General features: G+C 38.9%; 1 protein-coding gene across 1 annotated transcript in view; it reads right to left on the bottom strand.

Moving 5' to 3' along the window:
• Positions 1–3,516: 3,516 nt before the first annotated feature.
• The window catches only part of Cilk1 (ciliogenesis associated kinase 1), a 37,698-nt gene continuing 25,271 nt past the window's right edge, over positions 3,517–15,943 (bottom strand). The window contains exons 8-13 of the mRNA XM_026411256.2: positions 15,584–15,904; positions 13,718–13,908; positions 13,370–13,518; positions 10,567–10,695; positions 8,076–8,198; positions 3,517–7,126 (exon numbers count right to left, since the gene is read on the bottom strand). Of these exons, the coding sequence (XP_026267041.1) occupies positions 6,972–7,126; positions 8,076–8,198; positions 10,567–10,695; positions 13,370–13,518; positions 13,718–13,908; positions 15,584–15,904 (1,068 nt within the window). The 3' untranslated portion in view covers positions 3,517–6,971. The remainder of the gene's footprint in view (positions 7,127–8,075; positions 8,199–10,566; positions 10,696–13,369; positions 13,519–13,717; positions 13,909–15,583; positions 15,905–15,943) is intronic.

Raw genomic sequence — 15,943 nt, 5'->3', positions numbered from 1 at the left:
GTAAATCTCTTTGGGTTTATATAGCCTGTAGCCCAGCCTACTCTCTCGGATGTGAGGGCGATCTGGCTGCGACATCTGTCACCCCATTGATCGCCAGGGTTGATTCGGCTGATCTGGCTGGCTAGGCGGGTGTCCCCTTCCTCCCTCACCGCTCCATGTGCGTCCCTCCCGAAGCTGCGCGCTCGGTCGAAGAGGACGACCTTCCCCGATAGAGGAGGACCGGTCTTCGGTCAAGGGTATACGAGTAGCTGCGCTCCCCTGCTAGAACCTCCAAACAAGCTCTCAAGGTCCATTTGTAGGAGAACGTAGGGTAGTCAAGCTTCCAAGACTCCAGACACATCCAAATGAGGCGCTGCACGTGGCAGTCTGCCTTTCTTTTCCACCTTTGTTCTTCATAGATCTGTTTTTCCTAGTTTGCACAAACATTTTTTTCCCCCTTCTTTCTTCCTTTATTCCAATGGATCATCTTAAGCAATTCCTTCAATTCGTATGTTTTAGAGACCAGTCCTCTGAGCCACAGGGCCAAACACAGCACCCACTCAACAGAGGACATTAGGGTATTAGTGGACATGGTGGTAAAAAAGAAACTTGGCTTATGAATAAATTAATAAGTTAAAACTTTAAATTATATAATTTAAATTTTAATGAAAAGTTAAGCTTATGTAAACGGAAAAAATGCAAAATTCACGTAGATTTTTAAAGTTAAAAAATATATACCTGTGGCATAAAGATGTGGCTCAGCAGCAGAGCACTTGCCTGGTATGTTTGATATCCAGCAATATATATTGTTTATACATATAGAAACAATTTTTTTGCTGTTTTTTAGAGACAGCTTCTGTGATTTCTTGGCTATAGCATGTTGTTGATTATTGTCTTCACCCATGAAGGGCTCTTGACAGTACCTTAACCTTATGAGATTTTATTTTTAGTAGATTGCTCTGACAGGAGTGTGGAGAATGATTTAGAAATGTGCCAGTATAGAAATGGAGCTCTGTTAAGTGTGTGAACTCAGGTAGTATTGTGAGTTTGAAGAAGATGGGTAAGAAAAGACAAGATATAGATAGAAGGCAGAAGATAGACTAATGAGGGAAGGAAGAAAGAGGAAATGTCTAGAATAATGCCTCCCTACCAATTTTTCCTTTTTCTCCCATTCACAAGTGATTGGGTGTATACACACACACACACACACACACACACACACACACGCACATACACACTTCCTTTTATACCCTATTTTTCATAACATTAATTGTCATCTATCATATTATTTATTTATCTATAGATTTACTAAAATGTAAATTCCAAGAGGTTAAAGATTTTTGTCTTTTATTTTTTTTGTTTGTTTCCTTTATTGTACCCTGCTTACTATGGGGTACACATTCAGAGAAAACTTGTTTCATGAATGAATGAATGAATGAATAATGCTTTCTTTTTTACCTCAGTTAATCCCAGGGGAGGAAGACAAAGTTTTGGAGACATTACATATCTTTTGTTCCAATCAGCCATCCACCTGGAAATGTCCACTAGACAATTGAATACCCAGTTATGACTTGGAAGAGAGGATTAATGATGGATCAAACTGGCAGCAGGACAGGTCAGTAAAAGATAAAGCACTTCTAGGACAATTATGTACCCCAGGAGTCTGAAGAGTCACTTTAAAATAACACTGACAGCATGTGTCCAATTTCGTCTTCCAAATTCTTACCTGATACAGAGATTATTCAGGTTAACATGGGTAAGAAATTGCATTTTCCACCCTACTGAAAGTGATCATTCTTTATTAATTTTTTCCAATGAATCTTTATACAGGGATTTACTTAATTGAGCTAGATGCACAGTGTCATTATTCGACTTTGCTTAGTTCTACCTGTTTTAATCTTATCAAATTGCTGATATTTGACTATTGTTCTTAATCTTAAAAAAAATGCTAATTCCATATGTCTAATCTCATAAAATATGGGTAACATCATCCTACCAATCTTCTCACCATTACGTAAGGCAGTACCATAAGCCCCTATAATTATACAGATGTATAGAGAAATGAAAAATCCTGTTATAATAATTCTACCATTGTCTTTTATTCATGGAAGCCCATGAATTCATACTATTTTTGGAGACCTTGGGAGTTGCTCTGGATCTGAGACAATCTGAGTCTCTACCCGCTTATCTGATGTACTTTTGGCAAGTCTTCTCAGCCTTAATCCTTCACCTGCTCACTCAGTAGCATATAAAATGGCTTCAACAAAAATTGAGAGATTTAAATTTGTTTGAGGGAAGCTTTCTAGGTAAATATACCAGGAAGAGGGAAATTATTGGCTTAAATTCAACCTTAGCTATAACTGCCTGATATCAGACCCATTCTAATAGTAGGTTTTCATCCTGAATGAAAGGATGCCTGAGATCCTGAAAGGTGCCAGACTTTTGAAGGGTCAGGATTGCCAAAAGTTTAGACAAATGCTCATTGAGGTACCGTAGGGATCAGCCACGTTCCAATGTGAGGGACACATTTAGGGCTTCATCATTATGTTTAATTGGTAGATTATGTTCCTACAAAATCTCTCAAGGATTCAAAGAATGTTTAGAAAATGAATTTCCTGTAGCATTCTGTATATGGTTCATGAATTATGAATTTCTTTTGAAGGTTTCAGTTATATATAAATTTGCAGTGAAAAGGTGAAAAAAAAAACAAGCATGATGAAATCAGCAACAAAAATTGCTTTGATCAACTTTTTAAAAAATGTCCCCATTCACCTAACTAGCTAAAGCCTAAAAAAAAAAAAAAAAAAAAAAAAAATCCCTTTGCAGGTAAATGGATAGAGTTGAAGAATATAATGCTAAGTGAAGTTAGCTAATCCCCCCAAAAAACAAATGCTGAATGTTTTCCCTGATTTAAGGATGCTGATTCATAATGGGGGGGAGGGCATGGGAGGATGAGATGAACTCTAGATAGGGCAAAGGTGTGGGAGGGGAAGGAAGGGAGAATGTTGGTAGGAAAGACTGTGGAATGAGATGGACATCATTACCCTAAGTACATGTATGAAGACACGAATGGTATGAACACAACCAGAGATATGAAAAATTGTGCTCTATGTGTAATATTATAATGCATTCCACTATTATATATAATGAATCAAAATTTTGAAAAATCCTTTAATTGCAAAATAAATATTCATATTGCTACTCCAAGTGTATGCTTTCAACTTCACAGCAGTAACACTATACTAGGATTAAGAAGTTATAAATATCAAAGTTCCAAATGAACTAACTAAAATATGAAAATTAGGAACTACTACAGTTACATTTTTATTCTTATTTATTTATTTATCGTAGCCCTGAGAATAAAACCCATTGCCTTGCATATGCTAAGTAAGCACTATACCAGCCTCATCCTCAAAGTTTTTTTGATGAAGAATATAAGAACAGGAACAAAATACTCAAATCAGTTTTTTGTTAAACTGTAACTTTATTTGGAGCAGGAGAATTTTCCTTACATAAAGTTAACATTATTAAACACCTTAGGACAAACTATTCAAAAAATGACATTTTATTTCAGAATGATCTTGCTTCAGTGGTTTCTGCCCTCCAATCTTCTCATTATTATGAATGTTTGCTTTATAAATAAATATATTCTCAGTTACTCCATTGTAATCAACTCAGGTGACCAAACTGCTATCTGTATTGAGATAACAGATATATTTATTCAGGTCATTTTAAATTCACATTAGCACAGTGTCTTTAAGAAATCGATAATACCGATTAATGTGATATTTGCCCCCAGTTTGTCTCCTTGATGGTTTCCATGAGAAGGTCCTCACAATAAATTATATAAATGTACAGTACATTTGGTTGGAAATTGTAAAAATAATTCTAAAAACTAAGCACATATAGTAAACAAACAAGTTGCTACAGTATGCTTAAAATGATATAAAACAATTAGTATGTCAAACATTTTATTATAAACATATTGCTTTTGGCCATACACCGAGCTGAAGCACAGTCTGCCTTTCTTTCCTCTCCCTCTTCTACATGGCACAACTGAATGGCTTGATGATGAAAGAAAGTGCTACTTCATACGAAAACCAGGTACACATTAATTTCAACAGTACCTGTATTTGCACTTAAAAATGAAACAATGATTTTGTTTGACCTCACGTTGCCTTGATTGTATTCAATTTCATATAATTTCAGAAGATGACACAGTGTCACTTTTTTAGATCTATGTGGTCTTTTAGGCAAGCAATGTGTCCAAAAGAATTGTTTCAAGCTCAATTTTCTGCCTATGTAAATCCTACCATACTTGAGCTGGGTGAGGGCTTGGTAATGAAAGGAATTTTAATATAAAATGAATAATCATGCCAAGAGTAGAGTAGCTTTTATGGAAATGCAGTTTCCCTGTTGTGCTTGCTGTGCCCCTCAGCACACCACTGTCACCAAACCTTTGGACATGGAACGAGAGCCACCCTGTACCATATCTGACATCCCGAAAGCTTTCTGACTGTAAATGAGGTATAGTCATTGGATAGGTACATAAGAACTCATCACTCCTGTTGATGTCTTGCTTTCTTTTTATAATTCTATAGCAAATAAAAATATATGCAACAGGTAACATTTTATTTTCACTTAACAAAAAATGGTCCCTATTTCCTTTTATACTATATAGCCTGTATATACAATTTGTCCTTTACCTATTTGGGGGATAGCAAAGAATACTATATGGGATTTTGCTAGCTCTTTAAAGTTTATTTTTTCAATAATCTAGTTTTCTCAACTGCACATCAGGTTTTTGACTTGCTAAACATGTTTAGCTTCCCAGGGGAAGGTGTTTGCTGGCAAACGAAGGAAAAGATAAAAGGAAGAAAATGAAGTATTCTCTGAAGGTGGACCTTATAAAAGTATTAGGAAAACAATTTTACAATGTGTAATAACCAGGTAACTAGGTTTTTCAATTTAAAATAAAGTACTGACCTTAACACAAGCTAGAATACAGAGAATATGGCATTGACAATCCATTAGTTTTTCTAAGGGGTAGGTATTTACAATTTAAAACCAGCTTTCCAGCAAGCTGGGCAAGGTTTCAGATTAATTTACCTTTTATATATAATACAAAGAGAAAAATAAATATTAACCTCACAGTAAAGGACTCATCTCTGAAAACACATTTTCTGTTGCTTTAGATAACAAGTTAATATAATACAGAAATTAATTCAGCTTCAAGTTGTGCTTGCATATACATTTTCTGAAGCTTTGCCGCCAGCTTGTTAACAGGAAAATATTATCTGTCAAATTCACATCCATTATGTGCTTCTCTCATGGCCTTCAACATCATAGTGCTTGGTCAAGTACATTTCTGAGTCAGATTCTCCAAAGCATAAATTACTCCCTGATTTTAGGTTAGAGCCCTTTGGAAGTCATGATAATGTGTTCAGGCTGCCACATATCACTAATACACCAAGCAGTCATTTGCCAACTTACTAGTTTGAACCATATGAAAGTATCTACATTCACTTAACCTACCAATCATTTTAACCTACCAATTAGATCACTTCATATGGTTCAGCTTGCTGTATCCTAGAATCTGGAACCAAAAGAGTACTTTGAGCCCTGGGAGAATGTGAAACGATAATGCTGTTGAAGTCACTATCGCATTCACTGGTGATGACTTTCCCTCTTGCCTCCGAGGTAACTGCGAGGGGAGGCAGAAGTACTTACACTATACAGAGATGGATGGGAGTGGATCTTCTGTCTTTTTCTGTCTCCAAACTAGCTTTGTCATTTGCAAAACTGCTGTAAACATTCCTCTCAATGGAATAGCCTCTGTCCAACAAATAGAGTTCTCACTCTCGAAAGAAACTACGCAGGTTAGGAGTTCAAATGTGGCACACTATGGACACTAACATTAGGATAACCGTGGTTTCCTAGGTCAGTGGGACCCCTGCTCTATATCTTTTCTCTTCCCCAAATTGTCCTGAGAATTTGGCTAGGATAGATTATTTATGAGCTGCTCCTAACCATGTCTAGAGAACTGAGCTGAATGCAAGATTCCATCTCAGTTATTACAATAAAAATTTTTCTGTTGCTTTGAAACTTGGTATTTTTGATCATGCATCTTGGCAAGGGCATATAAGTTTAATTGACTGTGCTGTGTGAATCCCTTCATGTTGAAAACCATTTGACCCCAAAAGCTACCCTTTTATATATCTACAATTTGTGTATGTGTGTATACATATATACAATTTGATTTCAAAAATGGAAGAAAATAGAATGTGACGGCTTAGTATGATTCATTTGGATATCTGCAATCACATTTAAGGGTGTTGTAAAAATTTCCAAAAAAATTTATGTAGAGTTCTTTGTTCTGGGGAACAAAAATAAAACAAAATGAATTATAACCGTGGTATGAAAAAAAAAATCAAACCGATGACAGGATATTAAGAAAAGCAGAGGATCACTTTCCTAAGGTCAGTCCAAGAAAGCCTGAAGCACCTAACAAGCCATATTTAAATGTAATCACTTCACAATACTCGCACGTATGGAGTAGATAACCCTTAAGTCATAGCCTTAAAATTGCACCCCTATTGCAATACTGCATCAATAGTATTACATTTTTCAAAATCTGTATAAAATATTACCTGGAACCCCAAAGGAAAAACACTTAATCTTTAAAAAGGTCATTACAAAGTTGAACTGTATAAAATGCTAAAACATAACCCATATGTACAAAATGCTGTTGTTTAAGAAAATAATGGGACCCAGTTTTAGAATAAAATAATTTTATACAAAAAAGGTACTGCATTCAAATCAATGTTAAAAAAAACTTTAAAAAAGAATATTGAAATGTCTTAGTTCAGAAGAATAACCATAAAGTGTTGGTTTGCCTTTGTATCATCAACATGTCTCTTGTTGGGTGGAACACAGTCAGTCAAGGGAAAGTGTCCTGCTCTCCCTGACCAAGGGCCTGGTTGCTGAGACAGTCATCGCCGAGATGGGTACTTGGAAGCCCAGTCTGTCCGGCCATGCACTGGTTGGGCGGCTGGAGGCCGTGGGATCAACCCCGGATTGCTTCTAGGCTGGGTGTGGAAAAAAGGTCGCCCAGGATGAGGTCTCATAGCCTTCAGGGAAGAATAACCTGCAATGGAAGAGAAAGGCTGGTCTGATGATAAGAGACACAAACAATCAAAGCACAGATAAATGTCTCACAGTAACAAAAATGTCAGAAAATGAGAAATTCAAAAAGAGCATTTGTCTTTTTCTCTAGTCTTCCCTTTCTCAGTTAAGTAGAGTTGTCAAGCCAAAAGTACAGATGTCAATCTTGACTCCTTTCTTTTTCTCAGATCCCACTTACCACTTTTACCAAACCAACTATTGATACAATGGCCTAAACTAGCATCATTTCCTGCCTGGATAACTAGAAAAGACTCCTGTTCCCAACCCTCCTCTTACTTATTCAAATGACAACCAGAAGCCTGAGCAAGACTGTGAAGATGGTGGTCAGATGTTACTCTGCTCAAAAGCCTCAGGTGGCTCCCTTGTCCTTCAGTCAGTGAAAACATGCTTACAGAGAGTGAGTGGCATGCCCCAGGGCCTCATCCCTTGGGCCTCTCAGTCACCCTTGTCCTCCTCTTGCTACTTTTTCACTCATGATCCTCTCGCACTCTGACCTCCTTGCTAGTCCTTGAGTTTTCCAGGCACGTTCTGCTTCAAAGCCTGTGCACTCAAGAATTCCATGTCTGCAACAGTCTTACCCATTTTGCATGCTTGTTCATGCTTCCTTCAGATCTTTACTCAATAACTCCTTTGCAGCAAGCTCTTCTTTGCTTAAAACTGCAATCTGCACCCCACACTCCCACCTCCACCATCCCTACACTTCCTGCCTGTTTTATTTTTTCCTTAGTACTTATGAGCATCTGACTTACTACATGTTGTACTTATTCAACTCACTCATTGTCTGCAAGTTCTCCCAGGGCCAGGAGTTCTAGCACATTCTAGTTCATTTCAGGGTTACAACAGGACTAGTACAAAGCAATTGTTCAGTTAATTATTGAATCAATTTATGAATAATTCAAAGTAGAACCTACCTGGGGAAGGATCTGGAATAGATGCTAGGTGTACCCTCTGCATAGCAGAACCGATTTCTTTTTTCAGGAAGGAAGGGATATAATTTCCAGTCAGTCCACTAGAACTTGTAGAGCTGGAACCAACTAATTTACAAAAGCAAAAGCTTGTTACTACAAAGGCATATTCACATGACACCAATAGAGTTAAAGGACAGCTGTGCAGAACAATAAAGAATTAAAATTTTACTTTTAGGGGTTAAAAAAAAATCATGATGAAAACAGTGAATTTGGAGTTGAGCAATCCACCATGCCACACTGTCAGGAAGGTAAGGAGGGGCAAAGACAGTGCTGCTCCCATAGCTGGCAACCAAGCTGGGGGTTGCTTGTTAAATGAAAAAGGATTATTTGAAGCCAGGCACACACACCTATAATCCCAGATACTTGGGAGGCTGAGGCAGGGGGATAGAAAGTTTGAAGCCAGCATGAGTAACTTAGTGAGACTCTGTCTCAGAATAAAAAATAAAAAGGACTGGGGATGTAGTTAAGTGGTAAGTGGGTTGAATCCCCTGTATCAGAAAAAGAAAAAAGAAATGATACGTAACATATTCCTTTGTTTTTTCTAAAAGTAAGCTTAGCCTGTTCTGAAATTTGCTTTTTCTACTCATATAGTATCTTTCCATGTCAGTATATAAATTCAAAATTATAGCTTAACATAACTAAGTTAACCATTTGCTTCCTGAGCAACACAAAGATTATCTTAATTATTTAGGTATTATAAATAATTAAACACTAAATACTCTTATTGATAATCAGGAAATTACTCCTTAATAAAAATATGAACTACATTTGTCGTTGATGTCATTTCCATGTAAATGTGTGAAGGGCAGGGACTGTGTGCTTCTCATTTCTGTGTTCCAGTAGGTTAATGATATAACTTGTATATAGCAGTAATCAATTACTATTGGGTGGGTGAATATCTATAATGTTTATTATTAGGGCTTAAAGGTACACAAAGAATGATAAAAAATGTTATTCCTGGCCATTACATAAACAGAAGTTCCATCCCTGGGGAGGAGTTAATAAGTGGTGCAGTTGCTCTGTCTGTATAACATGGAAGGCTCTCAGCCATTGCCTAGGGCAGAGTGGGAAAATGGCCTGGAGTGCATGTGTGAGGAACTATGCTGTCAGCTGGAGCATATTTTGTGGTTCTGGTGAATAAGAAAGATATGAAGAAAACCAAGAAGAGAATTTGAAGAAATAACAAAAGGGGAAAAAAGTAGAATCAACACACAAAAAAGATGATGAACCCCATCAGTAAACAAGACATGCAAGTTTAAACCACAGTAAGATACCATTTCACATTCATCAGATTTAGCACAAATTTTAGATTTGACTGTACCAAGTAGCATCAAGGATGAAGTGCAACTCCATTACCCTGCTGGAGAGCAATTTGGCAATATCTGTAAAGCCAAAGATAAGTATACCTTTTAACCTAAAGAGTTTATTCCAGCAGAGAAACCCTTGCATACGTGCACAAAATAGGATACAATACTGTTCATTTCAGCACTCCTTCTAATAGTAAAAACCGTAAACAACTTACATGTTTGTCAAGAAGAGAAAGAATAAATAATGATCTAGTATAATAAGTTATAGTATTATACAGTCATATAATCTACAATGATATACACATATATGTACATATATAATTGCTACACACACATTTATTAAAAGGATTGAAGTGGTGATCCAGGATTGTGTTCATTTAAACTTGAAAACACGTGAAACATGAATCTCACACTTTTTTTTTTTAATGTACAGGAATAATAAACACCTAATCAGGCTGGTGTGAGGCAGTCTGAATGGGGGAGGGAAAGACCTAGCCACTGAGCTTCATGTATATGCAAAATTTGACTTCTTTAACCAGGTGGTGGGTACATGGGTATTGATATATTATCTTCTACTTTTTTGTGTGTGCTCCTTAAAAATAAAGGAACCCTAACGGGTAAAAGTGGGGAAAGTGAACTCCAGATGTTTACTTGGCCATACGCAGGGGAAACAGCACGTGGCAGGGGAAACACAACATGGCAAACAGGTCTACTGAGAATGGGGTCAGTCAATTTGAAAGACTCATTTAACAGAAAAAAATGGGGACGGCTTTCCAAACAGTCCACCTTCCAACCAGCAGGGATGCTGATGTCCTAGGCCTAAGGCTGGGTCATCAACAAAGTACCATTGGGAACAAGGAAAATGGCCCCATGCTCCACATCTACCTCAGAAGGCCGCTGCCCACAGTACACCAGACCTTACTCCCTAGCTATCCTCGAGGGCAGACCCTCATGGGGACTGGCTGAGCCCCATGGTATGCTGCCAAGAAAGGGAGAAGAGGGAAGGGTTGGAAAAAAGGTCCATGTCCTTATACAAAAGAGGCCTTGTCCCATCTCTCTCTATACCCACTTAGCCACATACGGAGAATCTGCTTTTTATCATTTAGGGGTTAGGAACCGGTACTCACCTGAATTTATTTTGCTGATTACTGATACTGTCCCTGAAGACTTTCCAGACAAACCAGAACTGGACCATGGGTTAGATGGAATAAACTCTTTGCCTGGATTTGGGAGCATGCCATTTCTTATATTTATTCCTAATAGAGAAGAAATGGTTTTTATAAAGCAAAATACAACAGACAAATGGATAAAGTAACTATAATACATTTATACTATGGACTATTATTCATCCCTAAAAAAGAATGAGATTTTACCATTTGCCACAACATGGATGAGCCTGGAGGACATTATGCTAAATGCAATAAGCCAGAAAGAAAAATAATGCATGATCTCACTTATATGTGGGATCTACCAAAAAAAAAAATATGCAGAGACCACACATAGTGGTTCCCAGGGGTGGTAGCTTCCAGGGGTGGAATAAGGAGAAAAAATAGGGAGATGATGTAGGTCATATACAGCAGATATGTAGGATGAACAAGTCTAAAGATTTAACGTGCAACACGAGGACCATAGGTAATAAAATTGTACAGCACACGGGATTTGTACTAATGAGTAGAATCTAGTTTCTCTTGCCACTAGGGGAAAAAAGCTAATGACATGAGATGCTGGGTGTTAATTTGCCACTTCTTACTAGATACATGTTATCCGTAATATCATGTCACATGCCTTATTTATACACAAGGCAGTTTATTTAAAATGCAAAATACACATTTAATCTTGTACTGGACATCACAAATAAAACTGAACCCAACTGATCAAAAACTACCTATGGTGCAAAAATCAAAGCAAAATCTGACTGATGATATCATCTAACAGAGGGCAAAGGAGGTTAGTATGTGTCTGATTTTTGGGTAGCCTGAAAAAGATCTCTTGTCCCTTGTCTTGACCTTCTGGCACTGTCCTGGCTTCAGTGGTCCTGGGCAGTCTAATCTTCCCCCTTTCCAGACAACTTCATTTTTGTCACCTGTCCAGGTTCTCTTCCTTCCTCTTCCCCACCCCCAAACCCCAGCTCTGCAACCTTCTGCTCTCCTCTTTCTTTGTCCTCTGAGGTTTCATCTTCTTACCTGCCCTGGACCATTCTCACTGTCACATGCTAATGATGTTGGTTTGCACCACCAACTCTCATAAACTCTGGTCCCTCACATCCAAAGCCTCCCAAAACAAGCTGACTTGACTTTGACCTTGATCAATTTGATCTTAAGACTCATTCCTCTCCCTCTAAGTTTAGAGGTGGTCCCACTTATGTCATACACTGCAACTATTTCAAAACTGAAAGTCTAAATACCTCTTTTATCCTTCTCCTGCTGCCCCACAGCCAAAAATAAACAACTCTCCAATTCACTCCTTGATCTTTTTGCCTGTGGTTACTGCGGTTCCCTCATGCCTGGACCCCTCTACACCCATCAACTGATCTCTTCTCCCAGGTCATCCTGGGAACTATCAGGCCAGTGCTCTAGAACACAATGTCAATACCTATGAAGTCTGATAGTATTTGCCTTTTTCTTAATCCAACAGTGAAAACTTGAATGTACAGGGGGACCCAATGTACCCACCCCATCTCTTCCCCGATGACTGTACCTCCAGCTCAGGCTACCACTTCCCTTGTCTAGATAATAGCTGTGGCTTGCAGGCCCTCACCCACTCAGTGCACAGATGTATAAAAACCCAATTCACTCTTCCAGTTAACACCCTTCAAGCTTTCCCATTGCTGATGAAATGAACCCAAATTTCTTCCAAGGCCCCTGAAAATGTCTCACACTCTACACTACATGGCCTCCTCTCTTGCCATGCTCAGGCACACTGGCCTCTGCTATTTCTCTCACATCAAGGCCTTGTGCTGCTATTTCTGCTGCCCCACATTTTCTTGCATTTTCTTTCTGTATATTTGGTTCTTTCTCCTTCTTTGGGGGCCCAGCTAAGAGCCACTTGCTCGGAGAGGCCTTTCCTGACCACTTTATTACTATCTGATTATTGCTTGTCTCTGCACCAAAGTCTCTCTTCTCCACTAGGATCCAAGCTGCACATGCCTGAGGGCTTTGTCTGCAGGCTGCTGTGTGAAGCTACTGTGGAGACTCTGATGAGAAGGAGCTCCATGGGGTTGTGCATCCTAGGGGCCCTGCTTGGCTGTTTTGTTCATGGTAATATTCCCAGTGCTTAGCATACAGTAGATGTTCAATACATAGTTACTAATTTAATGATTTGTTAGTTTAGAACATGAAGAATCTAGAGAGAGGTTCAGGTACCCACCAAACCTAAGCCCTCTGCCAAAGGGTGTTACTAAGCTCCTCTCACGGCTTCCTGACTGGCAATTTCTCCTAAACCTGACCTGATAGAAAGCTTCAGATGTGTTTCTTAGTTCTTGGCAATTCCTCCCTCCTCTGAGGCTGGACCTAGTTTCCTATATTTCTTCCAAATATTTCCAAATTTCTTACCTCAGGTAAGATTTTTACCTATACAAGGTAAAAATGTGAGAACCAGGACTCAGCAAATATTTCTATGATTTTACTACCAATTCTGGCAGAGGTCAGTGTGCCCAGGGCATAGCAAAAAATGAGGCTATAGTTGGTACCATGAGGCATCTTTTGACCTGGTAAAAAAAACTGGATTTCAGTTTTCATGAGCAATGGGAAGCTGTTGAAGGGTTTTAAATAGAGAAGTAACAAGATATTATTATTTATATTCGTGTACTGAGTTGGTACAAGAACCGATTTGGAAGAACTTGCTTCCCAAAACAGAATCTTTCTGAATATGTGATTCCAAGGACAAGATTTCTTGTCACTGATCAAAGTAAAGGAAAGTCACTTATGTTACCAGGCAAGTATCGAGAGTGCTTCAAGTAGTGCTGTTTGGCTGCAGATTTCAGAGTTGGTGTGTCTCGCCTCTGATAAGAAGTCTGGATGGGGGCACTATTTCCTGTACCCACAGGCTCAGAGGGCTTCAGGTCCAAAACACTCTCAAATCTGAATAAAAAAAAAAAAAACATGCTTTAAATCATAGAGAGAATGTGTGTGTGTGTGTGTGTGTGTGTGTGTGTGTGTGTGTGAGAGAGAGAGAGAGAGAGAGAGAGAGAGAGAGAGAGAGAGAGAACATCATCTGACAGGTACAGAGAATCACAAATCCCAGATTCACTCTGTTCACAGGTATAAGCAGCACACTTGCCTGCAAAGAGCATCATCACTCTGTCTTTTCTTGTTTTTCAGGTCAATCCTGGTGAAGGATGGACTGAAATCCAAGTCGTCCAACTCAGCCCAGTCATCAGAATCCTTTGTTGACCTGGATATGAGACCCCATCTTCTCCTACTCTTTGGCTTGATCTCACCATTTTTGTGATCCAAGCCAGCCAGGATTTTCTGTGCATACAAGGATGGGGGAGGAAAAAAGCAATACTGGCATTAATGGAGTTCAACCAGGAATAATTCCTACCGTGAACTTCCTTTGTAATGAAAAGCAGGATCCTGAGGCACAGCATTCTTCAATATTCACTGCTTATTTGAAAGGACACTTGTGGAATATACATTCCCAGACCTCCTGTCTCTCACCTACTCTGACAGATTTCATTGGTTGCCATCCATTGAGTGCACTAAGCTATGTAACACAAGGTTTTAAAAAAGGAATCTTAGAATTCTTCTTACACACTTGGAAGATGGCTGGATTCTCATTTGGGCCTCATGCCTGAGAGTTACTATGATTTCTGCTGTTACCATAGAGACGTAAGAGATTATAGCTAAGGTGTCAGCCATCCTGCTCTTTTATAGAAAATAGTGCCAACAATGCCTGCTTTGCCTTCTCAGTAGATCTGGACACTATCTTTGACTACAAAATAGCTACCACAACAAATTTCCAAATAAGCACCACTACCAAATCATGGGCTGGAGTAAAGCGAGCAACATACCAACCCTGCCACCTCTGGCAGCATCCACATTTTGCTGGTTGGGAGCCCACACCCAGTGACTACTAGTTGACAGAAAGGTGCCTCTTTTGCATGAAAGTTTTAGACTCTTCAGATAGTATTACAAAGCTAATGATAAGTACAATCCCTTGTCAGGTTATCATTCTACTGAATCTAACACTCATTGTTTCCTTTTGAAAACCAGCCCAAGAAAAGAAAGATCTGGGCTCAATTAATAGCTCAGCATTAACAGTATCCATTTATACCATTAATACGAATAGCAACCAGGAGGTATCTTATGGGTTTTTGTTTTTGTTTTTGTTTTGGTATTGGGGATTAAACCCATGGGCACTTTGTCACTGAGCTACATCCTCAATCCTTTTTATTTTTTATTTTGAGACAGGGTCTCATTAAGTTGCTTAGGCTGGCCTTGAACTTGTGATACTACTGCTTCAGCCTCCTGAGTTGCTGAGATTGCAGGCATGCACCACTGTGTCTCGCTGTGATTTTTGAAACATCTTTACAAGCTTCATGACCTTTGATCCTCATGAACCACACTGCCTGGAGGACAAGATATGTGTTATGATCTTCTTTTTATAGGTGAGAAAATAGGGATTAATAATAACAATGACTACTAAAACTTACTGAGTTCTAACTATGTGCCAGGTGCTATTCTAAATTCTTCTCAAGTATTAACTTATTTAGTCCTTACAACAATTATATCAAAAGAGGCTATTATTATTTATATTTTACAGATGAGATGATGAAGAGTGGAAAAGCTAGGTAACTTGCTCAGAGTCACTGAGATATTAAATACCAGGGCCAAGATTTGAAATTCTAGTGATCTGGCTGCAGAATCCAGTTCTCAGCCATTACCTCAACTGATTCCAGGAATGGCACCACTATCAAGAGGCAGAGCCTGAACTTGAATTTAGACCTTGAACCAAAGGTCTCTTCAAAATTCCTATTTAGACCTTGAACCAAATTCTCTTCACAAGTGCTACTGCAAAGATAAATGAATTATATTTGGGCCTTATGTAGTAAAAAAGAAAATACTTCACATAATATGTAAGTCAGAAGAGAAATAAGGAGGAAAAAGGAGACACAAAGCTCCCCAGCAAACTCTTGCTGCTTACCGACTGAGGATTCTTGCTATGGAGGGATGGGAAGAGCAGCGGGGTTGGCTTGTCCTCCTGAAGATGACTTGGGTGATCTGTCCTGGAGGCTTCTGCTTTGTAGGGGTAGATGAGATGCTGAGGGGGCTGGCCAGCTTGATGCTGTCGGGAAGAAATTCTGGTATGTGGCTTGGTTGGAGGCTGGGCTGGAGGGACTGGTTTGATGAGAGGAGGTGGGCCTTTCTTTTCCAGGACATCTTTCTGTGACTTTCCTGAATCCTGAAGGCTTTGTGTGGTGCTGCCTAGTGGATGTCCAACCTGAAAGTAAGGATATCGAAGTGCCTGGAATGACAAATGAGGTATTAGGAAAAAAATCTAGTC

This window comes from Urocitellus parryii, chromosome 8 (genome assembly GCF_045843805.1).
Source record: "Urocitellus parryii isolate mUroPar1 chromosome 8, mUroPar1.hap1, whole genome shotgun sequence".
Lineage (NCBI taxonomy): Eukaryota > Metazoa > Chordata > Mammalia > Rodentia > Sciuridae > Urocitellus > Urocitellus parryii.
The sequence above is the reverse complement of the archived record's forward strand: the minus strand, read 5'-3'. Positions and strand labels throughout refer to the sequence as shown.